At 41.6% G+C, this 17,206-nt stretch overlaps 2 protein-coding genes across 4 annotated transcripts in view; one reads left to right on the forward strand and one right to left on the reverse strand.

Moving 5' to 3' along the window:
• The window catches only part of LOC114435918 (band 4.1-like protein 1), a 63,024-nt gene extending 59,215 nt beyond the window's left edge, over nucleotides 1–3,809 (forward strand). For all 3 annotated transcript variants that reach the window (XM_028405886.1, XM_028405885.1, XM_028405887.1), the window contains one exon: nucleotides 864–3,809. In XM_028405886.1, coding sequence (XP_028261687.1) covers nucleotides 864–869 — 6 coding nt within the window. In that variant the 3' untranslated portion in view covers nucleotides 870–3,809. The remainder of the gene's footprint in view (nucleotides 1–863) is intronic.
• Nucleotides 3,810–7,209: 3,400 nt separating this feature from the next.
• The window catches only part of cntn4 (contactin 4), a 133,237-nt gene continuing 123,240 nt past the window's right edge, over nucleotides 7,210–17,206 (reverse strand). The window contains exons 13-23 of the mRNA XM_028406752.1: nucleotides 16,136–16,311; nucleotides 14,714–14,834; nucleotides 14,160–14,318; nucleotides 13,159–13,308; nucleotides 12,121–12,191; nucleotides 10,310–10,544; nucleotides 9,936–10,051; nucleotides 8,878–9,064; nucleotides 8,678–8,790; nucleotides 8,429–8,597; nucleotides 7,210–8,117 (exon numbers count right to left, since the gene is read on the reverse strand). Of these exons, the coding sequence (XP_028262553.1) occupies nucleotides 8,026–8,117; nucleotides 8,429–8,597; nucleotides 8,678–8,790; nucleotides 8,878–9,064; nucleotides 9,936–10,051; nucleotides 10,310–10,544; nucleotides 12,121–12,191; nucleotides 13,159–13,308; nucleotides 14,160–14,318; nucleotides 14,714–14,834; nucleotides 16,136–16,311 (1,589 nt within the window). The 3' untranslated portion in view covers nucleotides 7,210–8,025. The remainder of the gene's footprint in view (nucleotides 8,118–8,428; nucleotides 8,598–8,677; nucleotides 8,791–8,877; nucleotides 9,065–9,935; nucleotides 10,052–10,309; nucleotides 10,545–12,120; nucleotides 12,192–13,158; nucleotides 13,309–14,159; nucleotides 14,319–14,713; nucleotides 14,835–16,135; nucleotides 16,312–17,206) is intronic.

The raw sequence follows: 17,206 nt of genomic DNA on the forward strand, positions 1-17,206 counted from the left end.
GTGTGGGTGTGTGTGTGGATACTATAGTGTCTAGATGGCACAGTAAGTCGATCTTGTGACTAAAATGAGAGTGAGTAAAAATACAAAAGCAAAAGGATGTGAAGACACAGTGGCACTACAAAGAGATTTTAATATGCACTGATTAAATGATCATTAAATGATCACAAAGATGCATTATGTGTACAGCACAAAGAGATGCTCAGTGACTACAAATACATCAAATGACCATAATGAGATGCAGAATTTGTGTCAGTGAGGCAATTACTACCAAGACATACCATATCCAAAGGGGGCAGGCAGGTCATAACAGGGCTGTCAAACTAATGGCCTCTGGCAGTAGTTGTGCATTTAAGTGATCATGTGTGCGCCCCACGAGCAAAGTGTAATTAGTAATTATAAAAGTTTTGTCTTGTCCTGAGACACAATCTAAGACCTGACCCCAGATCCAGTCCACACCACTGACTACTAGGGATGCAAAAGGGCCACAAATGGATAAATATTCATCACAAATAGAAAGCACAGAGTGATGCAAAAGGACTACATGGAGTACTATAAATACATCAAAGGACCAGAATCAGATAATAAATCAGCTAAAGAGATGTGATGCAACTACAAAGGGATGCCAAATGGCCGTAAAGAACTGCAAAATAACTATAAACGGATGTAAAATGGCTGAAGTGTGTAAAAATACAGAAGTGTGCTAAATGAAAATGACTAATAAGAAAAAAGCCACAAAGAGATGCACAATAAATCCATATACAGATACACAAAATAACTACCTGGGATGCACAATGCCTCTAAAGTGGAGCGACAGATTAGTGTATGTTACTGACAGATGTGTGTGTGTTGTGGTCTTGTTGCAGTCCTGATTCCAACATGGTGGCTCCTGAGATTGGGGGGGGGCCCTCCAGCTGTGTGTCTCCTGGCCCGCTCTGCAGCACGCCACCAACACAATACCAGGACTCTCTACCCCACTGTGTACACACTGACACAAGAACAGACTGCGTTCCATGAAGCAGTAGACCTCCACTCCTGTCCCTTTAGACAAACCTACTGTGACTCAGCCTCCCGTCCTGTCCCGGCCCATCCCAGCCCTTCTTATGGAAACAGGAAGTGCTCTCCTATCGAACGACTCCACACTTTTTAAAGCGTGCATATGATTAAATCAAACACACTGCTCTCACACGTCTTTCTGTTAAAGCTCACAAACATTTGCTACCGCCATGACATGAAATATAAGAAAACAGGAGGGTTGGGTATAAGTATGAGGACAGCGCTGTGGGTGGGGCGAGGAGGTGTAAAGTGGCAAGAGGCAGCCTTTTTGCTTGTTGTTGCCACCTCCTAGCTGTGACACCTTGAGTATAATCAACTGCTGTCTTATTAGCTTTTTACATTTTTATCTATAGATTATCTAATTTATGTTGAGTGTTTGCTTGTTTATGAAATATGTATAATATCAGATTATAATCTGCATGATTCAATTAAACATAGCAGAGGGAATGAAAAAACCTACATGAACATGTCCACATTTGAAACCCATGAGAAGCTCTGTGATGATGCGACTGAGCTCCTACAGAGAGAAAAAAAACAACAAAGAACTGTGGGCCAAATAACACTGGACACATACTCATGTTGACAGACTGTACTTCAGTGGACAGCTGGAACTGGTCCCAGTCTCCATTATATCAACATCACTGTCCTCGTCCTGCTTCACTGTTTACTGTTTCATTTCGGTGTCGGCTCAACCATCACAAAGATGCAGGTCACACTTCCTGGGCACAGTTATTGGATTTTTAGAGAAATTTTAATATAATGTTAAACTGTATCTAATACGTTTTCACAAAATGTGATACTGTTTTTTTATTTCTTACTTTCTTACTTTATTTACTTACTTAATTTGTTGTTATTCTTGTGTTTTGGAAGGTTTCAGTCCTCGTTTGTGAACGTCGTTCTCTGAAAGAGCTTCATTATTTATAGCTGGTACTCAGACACTTCTGACTCAACTCTAAAGTCATGATGACCTGTGAAATGTCAACATCAGCAGTCATTACCTCAACCTGCTACGATTTGTTTAGCCACAGGGAGGCAATGAAACAAGCCGCAAACATAACTTTGACAGAAAGTTTCATTATGATTTTATTTAAACATTCAGCCAACAGGGATCACAGTTAATAGTTATTTGGAGGTGTGTTTGTCCAAAGGGTTAATCTCTGATGCTAAGAAAACTGCTAACTACTGTTGGAAACTATGCTGATGCTGAGCCTGGAGAGTGATCAAAACAGTAGTCATGGTGCTGTCAAACCAAAACGGTAAGCTAAAAGAGGCTAAAACATGATAACTGAGGCTGTGTTGCTACGAGCAACACTTTACACATCTAAAAGACAGATCATAGCAACTTTAAAGTGCATCTTTACAGACGCTGCCTGAAAGGTTCGAAACCACCAGAGTAACATGGGTACTTTTTGTTGGATTAACTCTTTTAAATTATAGTGTATGAGTTTATATTTATGGGTGTGGTGAATGTGAACGTCTCCCTGCCCCCCCCCCCCTTACAGACAAAGCCGAGACCATATAGTGTGGCATCCATCTGTCACATATATAATCATATATACTGGGTGACCTTTAATACTATACTATGCATCACTTACCAGACATAAGAAACCCTCTAATGAAGCCTGATCCGCGTTAGCCGTGTTGCCATCATTGTTAGATTTGTGCTACTGTTAACCGCAGCAGTGAAGTGCACTGCTTGTGAGATTTTGCAATAAGCAGTCATTATTTTTATCCTGTGCACTCTAAAGGGAGAAAACTGTGAACGCTCATGTGTGCCCAAGCATAACCAAAACCGAGAAAACGGGAGTGGTAAAGTGATATTCAAAGGAGCTATCCACCATGACCATGGCTTTGTCGCCCCTCGTCGTCTGATGCCCCCCCCCCCGACTTGAATCTGTCAACCTGCTGTTGATGTGTCTGTGAAAACAAGACATTCACAAACTGATGATTTGTATATTCTATTTTGCTCTATTTTTTTTTATCTGGTCACATGACACTGGACTGTTGTGAAGGCACTTGCTTGCAATGATAGCAGTACATATAGGCCTACTGTAACCTGCTGGGAGGAACGACATGTCCTTGCTGTAGAATTGGACACACTACTGATGGATAACCAGCTACAGGTATCAGGAGAGAACCTGTGTATGCTGCTGCTGGTGGTGGTGGTGGTGGCTTGAAAGATGGAGGGCTTGCATTTATAAATAAATATCCATACTTGTGTGTATTATTCTGTACACTATGTAGAAACTGAGAGGAGCAGAGATGTGTGTTCTGTAGGTTCTGTAAGTGCAAAGGACAGTTGAAATGTCAGACGAATGGGTGCCTTATGTCTGGAGTCGTGGTTATGGGAGCAAAAGCAGCAGTTTGTCAGTGCTCAGCTGAAAGTGCTCTTAATCACCGCGAGGCAGATGGGAAAATGACCTCTCCTCTCAGTCCAAGGTGACAAGAAACTGTCTTGAAAGTAAATGACTGTCTTGTAAAGGAAATGACATTGAACACAGTGGAAAGTAAGTGTCTGAATCTCTGACTCAAACTAGATGAAAATATTTTATTGGCCCCATTAAACTTAGAAAACCAGGACTGTATGTATGGAACATGGATACGAGATCTTTAACTACTCTGCTGTTAAGCCTCCACCTTCAATTCTCCACTGCCTTTTGCTCTACATTCCCCTAGTGCTTGGTGGTGTGTATTTGCTGTATTTGCATTCAGTCTAAATGGAAAACATACCTGCATAAATAAATGTCTCAGTATGATTCAACGCTGCCTCTTATTCTGAAAAGATGAATAGTCACGAGCAGTTCAGCATACACAATAAAGGACTCCATTTTTAACAGCAGAGTAATGAGGAATTGTTGCTGTGATACACAGCTGTGTACCGCCATCTTGTGGACAAACTCAGTAAATACTGTATAGGTGGGCTTCTGACTTGTGTCACGTGTGCTCTTAGTGCCATCTAGTGCTCTTCTGCACACAAACAACTCAAACAATGTCATGACAATTCAGACTTCAGTCACTAGCAACAGGCATCGATGTCACACACATTGATATGTTTACTAGGTCAAGGCTTTGACACATAGTGTGTGTTCTCCTCAGTATCTTTAGATGATGCTGCTCCTTCTTCCTTCTGTTTTTTTTCCTTTTAGTTTCACATGCTATTCTCTATCCTGTTCTTTGTTTTCTTTAAGCCTTACATGTATTTCTTCTTGCTTTTGTACCTTCTCTTGTCCCTTCTACAGACACTGCACTTTCTTCTTTCTTCTGACATTTCCATTTTGTTTCTCAAACTTTTCCTTTTACCGTTTTTCCTGTCGTTTCCATATTTTAATTCAGTTTTTGTGTTGTTTTTTTCTTCTCTTTCTAAATTAAGAGCAGCTCCCTCTTCTTCTAACATAATACTCACTTTCTTCAGCAGGATAACAAATCACACTCATCACTCTCATTTTCTTTATGAAGCTTAGTGAAAGTTCAATCAGGATGACCTTTACTCTCTTTTTTGTTGAGGCAAGTTTACCCATTCCCTGGTGCTCTCTCCCTCCTTGATCAGCTGATCAATGGAGAACACCTCCTTCACCAATCAGTCTTGGACTCATTGCTCATCCAGCCAATCATGCAAATGTAAAACACTCTGCTGTCAGCTGTCTTTTCAGATCCCTCTCACAAATGACATGTCAATGAGTGATGGTGAGATTCAGCTTTATGAAGCAGTGAGGCCTTCTTTCCAAAAGCTTCATGGTGCTTCTCTTGCTCTACTGTGCCATCAAGTGGACAACACATGTAAAACAGGCAGAATGATAATGATACCAACAACTGTGATTTGTGATGCTTTGAATAGAATAACTGAATAATCATTTTTATTTAAAAATAACTCCACCGTGCTTTAGATGAATTTATTAAAACACTACCCATCTTTGAAGTTGCTGCTCAAACTTTCAGATGGATCATTCATTCTATCATGTCTGAATAACACTCATATTAGACCTGTTCAGTATCTGTAGCTCCATACGGACCAATATTGTCTATATTGTATATTGTATATATTGTTTATTTTCTACCTGTTTAATGGGTACATATTGAAAGCCAGAGGACCACTATGTGGTAACAGAAACACAGGGTACAACTCTTAGTCAGCCTGTTGTGACATTATGACATGTACTACTCTTACACGATTACAGACCGCTGAATATGGAGGCCCAACCTTTCACTGTGTCTATAAGTGTGGGTGTCATTCACTGTGGTGTTGAACTGGATGCTCAGTGTGTGACCTATAAGGCGGCCAGGGGGTCCACTTGTTTATTCCTATATGCCACGCTGGCTGATGTGTATTGATGGACTGACAGAGCTCGACATTGTTGTATAAATCAATAATCTTTATTAACACAGTATAAACAACAAACAGCAACAGAGGAAAGCCTCCTGTAGAGCGTATATGGACAGCAGACCCAGTACATCTCAGAGGGGCTGGCTGAGACAGAAGCAGAGACACAGGGCTGATCATGGTAGAATGGTACACACACTGTATACACAAACCTATCAGATGCACAAACCTTGCATGTTCCTAAAGCCATTCAGTCGGTTTGCAGATGGACAGAGGACAAAGTACAGTCATGCTGAGCAACAGTTAGCTACAGTATGAAACAGAGTTGTTACATAAAAACCAAGTAAATCATCTCTTTAGAAAGGTTCTTTCATATAAATGATTTGAAGTGTACAAAACAGTATATTACACATTTCTTGATGCATGATTCTGAGCAAGACCCAGTAGCCTACAGTACACTTCCCTTCAAAGTACTACAAACTACTCCACTGGATTACAAGCTACATACAGACTGCACTGTACTCGCGTAGCACAGCAGTCCCACATGGCATCAGGAGACTATGGGAAACGGAAAAGATCAGCAGCATCGTCTTTTATTAAGAATACACACCTATAAAAATGCACCAGGCCTCATATATTGCCAAGATCCCATGCGAAACAGCAGAATGCCATTCAAACTTACCTCAGTAACCTCAGCAAAGGATGCTGCCCTGTCCCACCCACCCCACCCACAAACAGTACCCCTATCAACACAGCAGCATGTAAACAACACCGCGGCTGCTTCATAGTTCTATGTTTTTAATGTTCTTGATATACATATGATAAGTTAAGGCTCTTTAAGGACCTGAGGATTTTGAACATATGATGAGGCACACAGAAGGCAAAGAATAGCTCTAGACACAGGGCTAACTAAAAGAATGAGGAGCATGAGACAGCCACAAGGGTCCGGTCACCAGTGCACTTCAATGACCAAGGTACAGGAACCCGCAGGAGAAGCTCTCCACAACAGCCCATGGAAGGCTTCATGTACTCCATCAACTTTTTGGGAGCTTATAGTCAGACCCTTACAGAGGATTGGCACCAAAATCATGGCTGATGCTGATGCTTTAGCATCCAGCATGATTGACACAGCCTAAACAAATAGCCAGGAGAGAAAAGTTCAACATCATGATGACTCGGCTTTAACAGCTAGCTGATAGTTTCACTGTAACTATAAGAAAGTAGCAGGGTTGCTTCTTCATTTTCTGTATTAAATCCATCATTAAGGTGCATCACTTCCAACTGTGGACTGTGCGGGGAAGAATCTGACATGATTTAAGTGGAGTTGGGTTGTTTACACAATATTAAAAATATCTCAATTCCAAATGTCGCTTTTATCATCAGCCTCATGTGAGTGCACATATAATGTGAACTGCAGTTCTAGCAACCTCATTCCAGACATCAGAATAAGTTAATGAGATTCTTTAGCAGTTACTAAAATCTTTGTCACTGTAAACAAGTAAAGGTTCAACATGGCAAAAGAAAAACTAGAGCTCATGGAAGATGCAAGCTGTGATTAGTCGGGAAATAATGTGTAAACTCCATCATGTGGCCATGTCATTTGCACACTACTGCAGATTTTAACCACCAACCATACCAGCATTACTATTGACACAGGAAGAAGTTAGTGATCAGTTAATGATCATTTAAATCCATTTGAATGAACTTCAGGCAGCCAACATTTTGCTAAAACTAACAGTACTAAGCATAATAAAGCATTGCCATGTGGTGTCTAATTCTTCCCTTTACATATTATGTAAGATGACCTATAGCAACCCCAAAGCTGTCGATGCAGTCGTTTGAGTGTAATATATCGTTTTCTGTTCCATATAAAAAATTAAATCAATTCGAGTTGGTTTTCCAGGTGGTGGTACCATGGGATGCAGAATACACTGCCTCTGGATGCATTTGAATAGACATACAACCAGTCAGAGACTGACTAGTATCAACAAATGACATCCAAAATAGCATATATAGGAGTAGGGGTGCCTGGTAATGACTTCTTACTTTAAAAAACTTAAGTATTCCAAGGTGTTTGTAGCAATTCTGCAAATATTTTTTTAAAATCTAGCTGGCCTGGCTAGCAGAAACAAAGCAGGGATATACCCGGTAACAGTTCATTCACATGAAGAAATCTTCGTCTGTCTGAGGGAACCGAAGTTATAATTAGTATAATATTTTAGAAGACAAAAGGTGCACTGTCCAATCACATTCTTTCCCTCCCGGAATTGTTGATGATGTTACTTGCCATGCATGTAATTGTTCTTGCCCAGACTGACTTCAACCTGATTAAGAAAACAAAATCTATAAAAGCTCAACATGTCATACAAAAAGATGCATAAAAGACATTTTTCTCTATTTTTTTTCTTATGAAAGCTGCTTTGGTAACAACATAGTCACGACATCGGTCAATCTCCTTTACTTAGCCTGGGTGCTGAATGGGACTTCTTCCCTATCATCTCAATGGTGTATTTTTTGTATTTTTTTTTGTTAGCATCTTCCTTCTGCCTCTAAAATCTAAATGAATGGATCTAGTTACACCAGAGTGGGCTGTGTTTGCGTTCCACCAGAGAGCTGTCTCCACATCAGATGCAACATCTGCTAGGAGCCGTTTGTCATAAAGATGTCCGTGCTGTGAAAGACAGTGCTATTGTACTGAGGGCTGATAGAGTGGAGACCTTGGATGCTGAGCCGACTGCGTTGGGGCCTGAAAAGGTACCAAAAGGAAAGGGGCTGTTAGTGTGTTCAGAAAAAATATACAAAGATGTTTGGTATCTCATCTATTTAAATCAACATTCATTCATTTCAGAGATATTGAAAGTATTCTAAATAAAATGCTTGAATTTTCATACAAGGCTGGCTATGGTGTCACGTAGAGGCTGTAATTACACATTACTTTCCCTGCTCTCTCTGTTCCTTTGGAGATGATGACAGCTAATCTGTTCTGGCAAGACAGCAGCAGGGGAGTGGATTATTCAGCTCAGCCACGAGGGAGGCACTAACTAGCTCTCCACTGACCTGGTATCTTTGGGATGGTGATCTGCCGGCTGCTGCTGCCTTCCCCTCCCTCTCCAAACGGCTTTATCTGGATGATATAATCCTCATCAGTGGGAAGAGCGAGCTCCACAGAGGTGGTGTTGGTTTCCATGACGTTGGGGCGGCTGTGCCGATTCTTCTTGTATAGCACCTGAGGTCAAGAAAAGAGTCAGAGAGAATGCCTGGCAACAAACACAATTTCCTGATAAGATGGGGTGACTGCGTGCTTACTTTGTAACCAGTGACCTCTGACTCATTCTCCAGGGCTTTGACCTGCTCCCAGTTCAATATAATCTTGGAGTTTGAAGTGTTCCACATGACTTTAACGGGTGGCTGACTAGGCGCTAAGGAGTAAAACACATTTTTCACCTCAATTAAAGCTGAGCTGTGGCAGAGGGTGATCCGGACGTCTAATTAGAGCTGATACTTACGTGGTTTTTTGGTGGTAACGTTGACTGTGCTGCTGGGAGGCCCCGTTCCAGCTGTGTTATACGCCCTCACCAAGATGTAATATGTGGTGCTGCCCTTCACCCCGTGGATAATAGTAGACGTTTGATTTCCTACAGTTCTTTGCACGCTGGCCATGTCCTCCCTTTCACTTCTACTCCAGTACCTCAGCTGAAAAGCAACAAGGCAGAACGGCAGGAACGTGAACACGACGGACACCTTAAAAGCTTTCTGTTACGCCCTGTCAATGAAGTGCAAACTAGAAACGGGGATATGTGAACTCAACTGGATGGAGGATGTGAACCAGTAGGAAAACAAGCTTTAGCAGGATGGTGCCCCCTTTGTGCTGATCAGACATGTGCTGTGGTGTAGGTTATATAGTAAAGAGTGAGGTCACACATGCAAAGTGGGGGGAAAGGAAAACAAAGAGGAGAAGAGAAAGAATCCTCAAAAATCCTCTGCCATCAACTTCTACTGATAACAGATTTTCTTTGTCACCCTGCTTGTCAGGGCTGAAATAGCTGACACGCTTGATGGCACAAATATAATTTGTGTTTCCTCACAGGAATGGTTTGTGCAGGCCCCACTCCTCTGTTGACTTTGAGTGGTCAACAATTTAGAATTCTGGCACTTTATGCAATTTGAGGATGAAAACAGCGCCTTTATTCACATCTTGGATTTCAATAATGAGTGGAATTAAAATGACAAGAACTTAGTGAGCACAAAGCCACTGTCTGAAACTGCTTTGTTGTGTGGATTAGAGGCTAAATGTTCTTTCCCTTAGAGCATTGCATCAGTACGCTAATCAGAGCAGTTACAGTACTTAGGTAAGCAGCAAGAAAAACACAACTAAACCCACAGGCTTTGAACTGGGATGGACCATTATGCATGCAGCAAGCTATTATCTGCTATGCCCAAGGTGCACCAGTCTGAAACACTCATCAATAATAGAAGAGAACAAGATTCAACAGCATTAGTTGCTGTGTGAGCGGACACACAATCACAAGTACGCACACAAACAAGGTATTTTGTTGGAGCTCACCTCGTAGCCCAGCACTCTCTTCTTGCTGGCATTCCAGGGCAGAGCTTTCCAGGAAACTTCAATCTCTGATGCAGAGAGGCTCCTGGCACGGACCCTTGTGGGCGCTCGGCCAGGCTCTGGAGTTAATGTATAAAGACGAATTTTATTATTGAGCTTTGATGACCCTTCAAAGAAGGAAACATCAAAACTGTTTCAAAGCTGCTTCTTTTATCACAACAACAGAGGGAGGGATGTATGGGGTAGACGTCTGCAAGTGCTGATAGAAGAACACTGGCTGCTACTGTTCAGGCCCAGATACCGTCACACAAGCATGCATTAATGCTTGCTGGGCAAAGAGAGCTACTCAATAACATACTCCAAAAGATTGCACTCACCCTCCTCAGCAGAGTAGATAGTGGTAACAGGTCCAAATGGCCCTTCCCCTTCGTTGTTGTAAACCCCGACCTTTACGTGAAAAGGTGAGAAGGGCTGGATGCTCTCATTTTTGAAGACATATCTGGAAGCTTCAGCGGAGGGTACTGCTGCCTGCATCCATCCTGTTGCACCGTGCGGTCGGAAAGCCACGACATAGCCGAACCCCGGTCCGTTCTGCAGCTCTTCTGGAACAGGCTGCAATAAAAACCATTTTTTAAATTCTCCATTCACTTATTGGACAACTCAAGGAAAAACACACAAAGGCATCAAAGTTCAGGCTGCTGATTTCAAAGGCAACACAGGGCTTCATATACAACATGCTGAACACACATCCCTTACACAGTCCACAGCACTCATAACCAACATTCAGCACTGATAAGATGCCTCAGAGCTGCAGGTTTCAGCTGTGTTGTAGTTTGATGAGAGGCCGGGCTTCTGGAAACTCTGTGGTCTGGATGTGTAAACTCAGGGCTGTTGGTGTAAGTATTTAGGTCCCCAGAGAGTCTCTGTAACTCTGAGACACTGAATTTCTATTATGGACATCCTCTGAATATATATATATATATATATATATATATATATATATATATATATATATATGGATAATGTTCCAGTAATCATAGATAGTAATTCTTTTGCTCTGAAGTTGTCACATTGTGGCTTGAATGAGGCCACTTTTTGATATATAGTTGCCATTTTAGGGAGGGTTAAAGTAGATTAAGTAATTTGTAACATATTCCTTCAGGTTACTCAAAATGAGTCATGCACTGCATTTTAAATACTTGGATTACTCCAGTTTAAAGGTAGCTTGGGTACTAAATAATTGTATTTCTTAAGGTGTTTTACAGTTTTACAGGTATTTATTAGAAACTATGAGATAGGGGTAAAAATTATATTACACATCATGAATGTTTTGGGCCTCTATGTGGTAGGTTGTTTATTAGCTTGACCTGCTTAGAAGACATCTACCATACTATACTACTGCTACTAACATACTGTAATGCTAAAAAATGTATTATTTTATTATAACAGTATTTTAATTAACAGCTGAAATTGTAACATCATAGAACTTTACTATTAAACTATTGCCCATTTTAGCTTCTTTCCTGCCAACACATGAGGAATGAATACATTGGCATTATCTCATAGCCAGATTTACCAGCATGACTTTTAATCTTTACTCCAGCCTTTGTTGTACCTCTGGTTCCACGTATAATGTCCAGGCTTTCAATTTCAAGCTAAAAGTTAATTTTCAAATGTTACCACAGCTGCCTGCTTTTTGTTAGAAAGAAAATGCTTCAGGACTTCCCAGTGCTGGCTTTGTTAAACAGCAGTTACACTTTAATTGAACTTTTCATATTGAAACATCAACACCGATTCTGGGAAACACTTCACAGCATGAGCTGATGACTTTCAGCAGCTTGAACAAATATATGCTTTTGGAGCTGTGTTGATACGCGAGGGCTTTGTTAAAATAAAGACAGAGCAAGAAAAGAAAGAAACAAAGAAAGACAGAAAGAGGGGAAATAATCAGTAAAAAGTTGGGACTTTGTAGGAACCATTGAGTTTAATTATCTTATTGAAACCTCAAAAGCATTTTTCTCTCCCCCTGGGTGACAGCTGCAGTTATTGCCTCTCTGTTCTTAAAAATGAAATGCCATACATTAGGCTGTTCAGCTGTTGTTAATGAAACAGAGGCTCAGATCCACTGAGAATAATGACATCTGGCTGCCTCCTGCGTAGGTGAGGGGCCCTGAACAAGCTTCCTTACCTCCCATGTGATGACTAATTCAGAGCGACTGCCACCGCCTCCGCTCACATTGGCTGGTGTGACCTTCGGAGCTGAAGGAAGAAGACAGATCAGCTTAGACTTCACATGATACTGGAAAGGCACAGGTAATTGTTTTCTCTGTAACTACTCCCAATAGAGAGGAGAGTCAAATTTTTGGAAGTCCCAGCTTCAACCTTCAGATATCCTCATCAGCAGACCTATCCCTGCTGAGTCCAAATATAAACAAGGCATATAATTGATTGATGTCATGATTACAGATGGTTTGTAGTTGATAACAGATCTCAGATCACATTTGCATTTGGGGAAGCTTATTGCATAATATATAGTATATATAGTACACTGCAAGGCAGTTTTTTTGAAAAATGCGTAAAATAACACAATAATCTTTGCAGGATTTGCAGGATTCCTGAACCAAACAGCTGTGGTTTGTGGCCAAACCACAGCTGTTTGGACCAATCAGCCTCCAGTGTGGAGCTTCCCTCAACTACAGGTGTGTTTAGGGTGTGGTGACTATCTGTGGTGACAGCAACAAGGAGCGATCTGGTTGGCTGAGCTTCATGTCACTGAAGGTTTGGCCAACTTTATTTACTGCCGCTAATGTGGTTCTGTGCAACAAAAAATCTGCTGTTAGCCAATAAAAGCCAATAAAAACTGGAAACATGCGTAGATGTTAATGCTAGAACCTTTAAAGATTACAAACATAATAGATTGTAAAATCTTTAAAAAACAGTGGTGGTTTTACACCATTAGTCTTTCGTCAGTCTTTTTTTTTAATTAAAAATCATGAAAATATATTATGGCCATTTATTTATTGACAGCTGGTATGACACGGATTTAGTGGAATTTGCTGTGAAGAGGAGGTGGTGAGTGGTTATGATTGGTCAGGCTAGGCATTATTCTAAGCTTCGCATTTAACTCCTAATGAACCAATAAACGGGTACTTAAAAATGACAGATCTAAGTAAATAATATTCACAGTGAACAAAAAAATATTTCCAGATAGAGATTCAGTACATACAGGTGCCCTTGGTTCTTGCTTGTTTGGATGGCTTGCTGGGCTCTCCAGTCCCAATTGTGTTGCTTGCCAGGACTCGAAACTCATATTCCACCCAAGGGCTCAGGTCTATTACTGTAGCTGTCAGCCGGTGGCCCCCTACCACCTCAGGAACTGGCATAAAACACACAGTAAAGTGCACCCTTCAGTTTCAAGAAAATTTATATGAGCGTGTTGGTGTGAGATTCCTCTAATGTGTTTGCCAGCTTTGTATCAACAGCAGGATGTCCTCCAGGCTGACACACCTGCAGGACATCACCACAGGTCTATAGGACAGGTGTAATCTCCTCACAAGGACACACAAACTCAAAAAAGAAGAAGAACAATGCCAGAGAAAATTCACTGTTGATTTCAGAAAACCTGGAAAATATTTTAAATGGTATAAATGCATAATATGATGTAATGTGTGTCCTAATGACTCTAGCAAAACATTAAAATGTCTATGAGGCACAAAATATTAATAAGTGATTCCACTACAAATGTCACACCTCAATTTGCTCCTCTAAATTCAGTGCACCTACAAGGTCATACTGTACTTCTGTTTCTAATATATGATCATACTGTAGCAAATCAATGACGCCAGTAAAACTATCTAAGATAAAAGCTCCCTTAATTCACGAAAACAGGGTATACAGCACAGGATAAAAGCACATTATACCAATCATGTGTGAATATTAAAGGTCCCATTAAAGAGGATGTGGGGGAAAATTACACCGGTGCTATCACTTTACTACACTATCAAATCACAGCCTTGGCAACACGCTCGTGTAAGCTCGTCAGGATGAGATCCATGTTTCAGGACTCCCAGGAGTCCGATAAAATGGCGGTCAGTGGTCACGGTACAATTGCGTACCATTTGGTGCTGGGGAAAAAATTACATCTCCAATATTTTCACAGACGAGGCAGAATGAAGCGGCCCCCTCCATGTGACTGGAGGAGGCCATGGCTGGTTGGAGAGAGCCTACCTGTGGTGACAGCCTGCCACCCGAGGGAAAACGGTGTCCTGGCCTGGATGGTGTATGCCGTAATTGGACTGTGATTATCAGGACCGAGCCTCCAGGACAGAGAGGCTGTGGTATCAGTGATTTCTTCTACATGGATGCTGGTGGGGGGCCCTGGGGGACCTGATAGATGGCATAGCCAGGCAGAGAAGAAGAGGAAGAGATAGAGAGTCAGGCGGAGGAAGGGTGGCAGAGGGAGGGGGGAGGAAATGTAAATCAGAAGAGATTGTGGGGAGAGTCGAAGCAGTTTTAGCACCTGCGGCTACAGCAGCGAAGTCAGTTCAGTGTGAAACCTTTGGGAACTATTTGGTCTAATTAGACAGTAAATTTTCTTTAAACCTTGAAGAGAAATTTCTGCTTGCCTCACTTTTCATTCTATCCCATTATTTCTTTATCAGTGAGGCACAACCAGTGACAGTAAACACTATCAGCTTCAATTATCAGGTCTGCAGTTGTTTTGAACTTTAGTATATTCGTTTGCACTGAAAACAAAGGTGAAATATCTGTCATTGACTCACCTCTGACGACTAAGTCCATGGCGATGGAGATGCTGTCCACCTTAGTTTGCACTGCGCACGTGTACTTTCCCGCGTGCCTCAGCTGGATGTTGCGAATCATAATGTCTCCTGCTGAATGCTGCTGTCATTCAACACACACAAGCACATGAATTTCCATAAGCAACACAGTAACCCCACAGTTATTGTAATTCTAGAACAATACTGACTTTTTTCCAGCCTCACAGGAACAAAGAAACCAAAACAGAAAGCTCATTCTTACGTACTCCTGTTTTGAAAAATTATTCCTCATGCCTTCCATGTTCTAAAATGGACACAGAAATACCTCTTTATATTGGACACATGCATTTATTTTATCACTGTAATTACAGAAATGCACTTGCTCTAATAGCTTGATGTAGAATGTGGTATAGAGCTGTTTCAGTTATATGGAGCAGCCCTAATGGCTAGTCTAATAGTTAGTTCTTTAAGGGAGCCTTTCATTCCATCTCTAATTGCAATTCCCACTCCTACATTATCATTTTTATCAGAGTAGAGCCGAGCAGGTTCTGTAATATATTAGACATGGTGGAAAGCTGCGGCACAATGGCAGTTTGAAATCCAGGAGTAGCTGGTAGCTTAATCAATGGGAGTGTAGATGAACAGCTATTTATTAAAGAGCGCCAACTGTACATCATCCGCCAAGAAAATCATAAAGAACTAGAAAAACACCTCTGTCTGTATATTATATTCTTTACGCCTGCAGTTTTTTAAGGAACCCTGCAATTTTTTGTTTTGTATTTTTTGAGCTAAAAGATGAGAGTGTATCACATGCTGAGATGTAAGCTTTTAACATATACAGTGTCTGACTGAGACTGGTTGCAGGGTGTATATGTAAATTCTGTTTTTTTTTTTTTTAAAAAGCCCCAGGCAGCAATTTTCTGGCCATAAATAATATACTTGATACAAACATTCCCCCCCTGCACTGCGGCGAAATTTATTATGACCCTGCTAAAAGAAGAAGTGTAATATTGATGTAACAATGAATCTTCAGAATCACCACTAGACCTTCATTCAATGAAATGTCTGAGGCTGGAGGGGGTGTTTGGTTTTTAATAAGGGCACAATGGCGCTAATAAAATGAAGATTCCTTAACAAACCACAAGGAGCTCTGTGTCTTACTCATGAAGTATTCAAGCTCAAACGCTGCATCAAATAGTGGAAGATTCACATTTACCTCTACATTCCGACTGTACTGTATGTTATGAGCAGGTTGTACCATCTCTTAATAGTGAAAAAGTTAGAATAACAATATGGCATTCTGGATTGTCTGTCAAAGTGAATCCTGTCTACACAGCTCCCACAACATGACAGCTTGTTTAAAGTCAAAGGCCTGATAGTCTCACAGGCTGTCAGGAACCACTGAATGACAGATAATGGACTTACGCCTCCCACTTTTTCAAAAAATCCACCATGGTTCCCGAAGTGGATGAGCTGCTCATTGAAGAACCAGGTGAACTTTAACTCCAACGATGGGTCATGGCTCACTTGACAGGGCAGAACCACGCTCTCCCCCACGGTGACGTCCAGGGTGGAGGGCAAGGTGGTGATGATGGTCGGCTCTGGAACACACATGTGAAAACATGCACATTGGATCAAACACACTGCTCTGCTCCCCGTCTTTACAGGCATTATAATTCAGTACAGGAAATGGCTTTAAAAAGAAGCCAAGCCCTTCCATCATCCTTATGGATATGTCAGACTCAGTTAATAGAGGGATATACGGGACAGAGCACACAGCAAACTAGGGCGCGCAGCTACAATAACTGGTATTAGTTTCGGCCTGAGCTTGTCTCTGTGGGGACTCTGAGACGTGTCTCTCCTGCATTCTGAGAAGCCTCCATGTGTCACTGTCAGCTCAGCCTTCAGCCCGGAACTCCCCTTGATCGGGCCAGAATTCCCAAAACGCATAGCTAGGAAAACAGTAAACAGCACTTCTTCCAGTACTCTCTTTTCAAGCCTGCAGTGCATTACAGTGGCGTCACATGGGAATAAGGCAAGCAGCCCTTATCTGCACTCGTGTGTGAGCAGCCGAAGAGGAAGGTGGAAGGACATGAGAGAGGCGAGATGAGAGGGAGAGGCTTTGTTCTCCAAGTGTACAACACCTGTCTCCCTCTTGGGGGTGCTGTGATTACTTGGTTGAAATTGCCACTCTGAGCACATGGACTAAATTAACCATGGCAAATGATCCCTGGACAGGCATAGATTCATGTAGAAAGTGCCGGCAGTGCAGTCTTCATCCAGAGTGAATTCGATACCTTCAGTACATCAGCCCCTACACACACACACGGACACACACACACACACACACACGCTCCCAAAGAGATTTATCTAGTGGTTTTCTAATTTCAGACCAGAATGCTATCAGCTGGTAGCTGGTTTTGTCACATACACAATGAAAGTGTTTCTGAGAGGCTCCGTTCTCTATGGCTGGGGCTAAATGGTGAGCGATGGCAG

Source organism: Parambassis ranga, chromosome 5 (genome assembly GCF_900634625.1).
Source record: "Parambassis ranga chromosome 5, fParRan2.1, whole genome shotgun sequence".
NCBI classification, from domain to species: domain Eukaryota; kingdom Metazoa; phylum Chordata; class Actinopteri; family Ambassidae; genus Parambassis; species Parambassis ranga.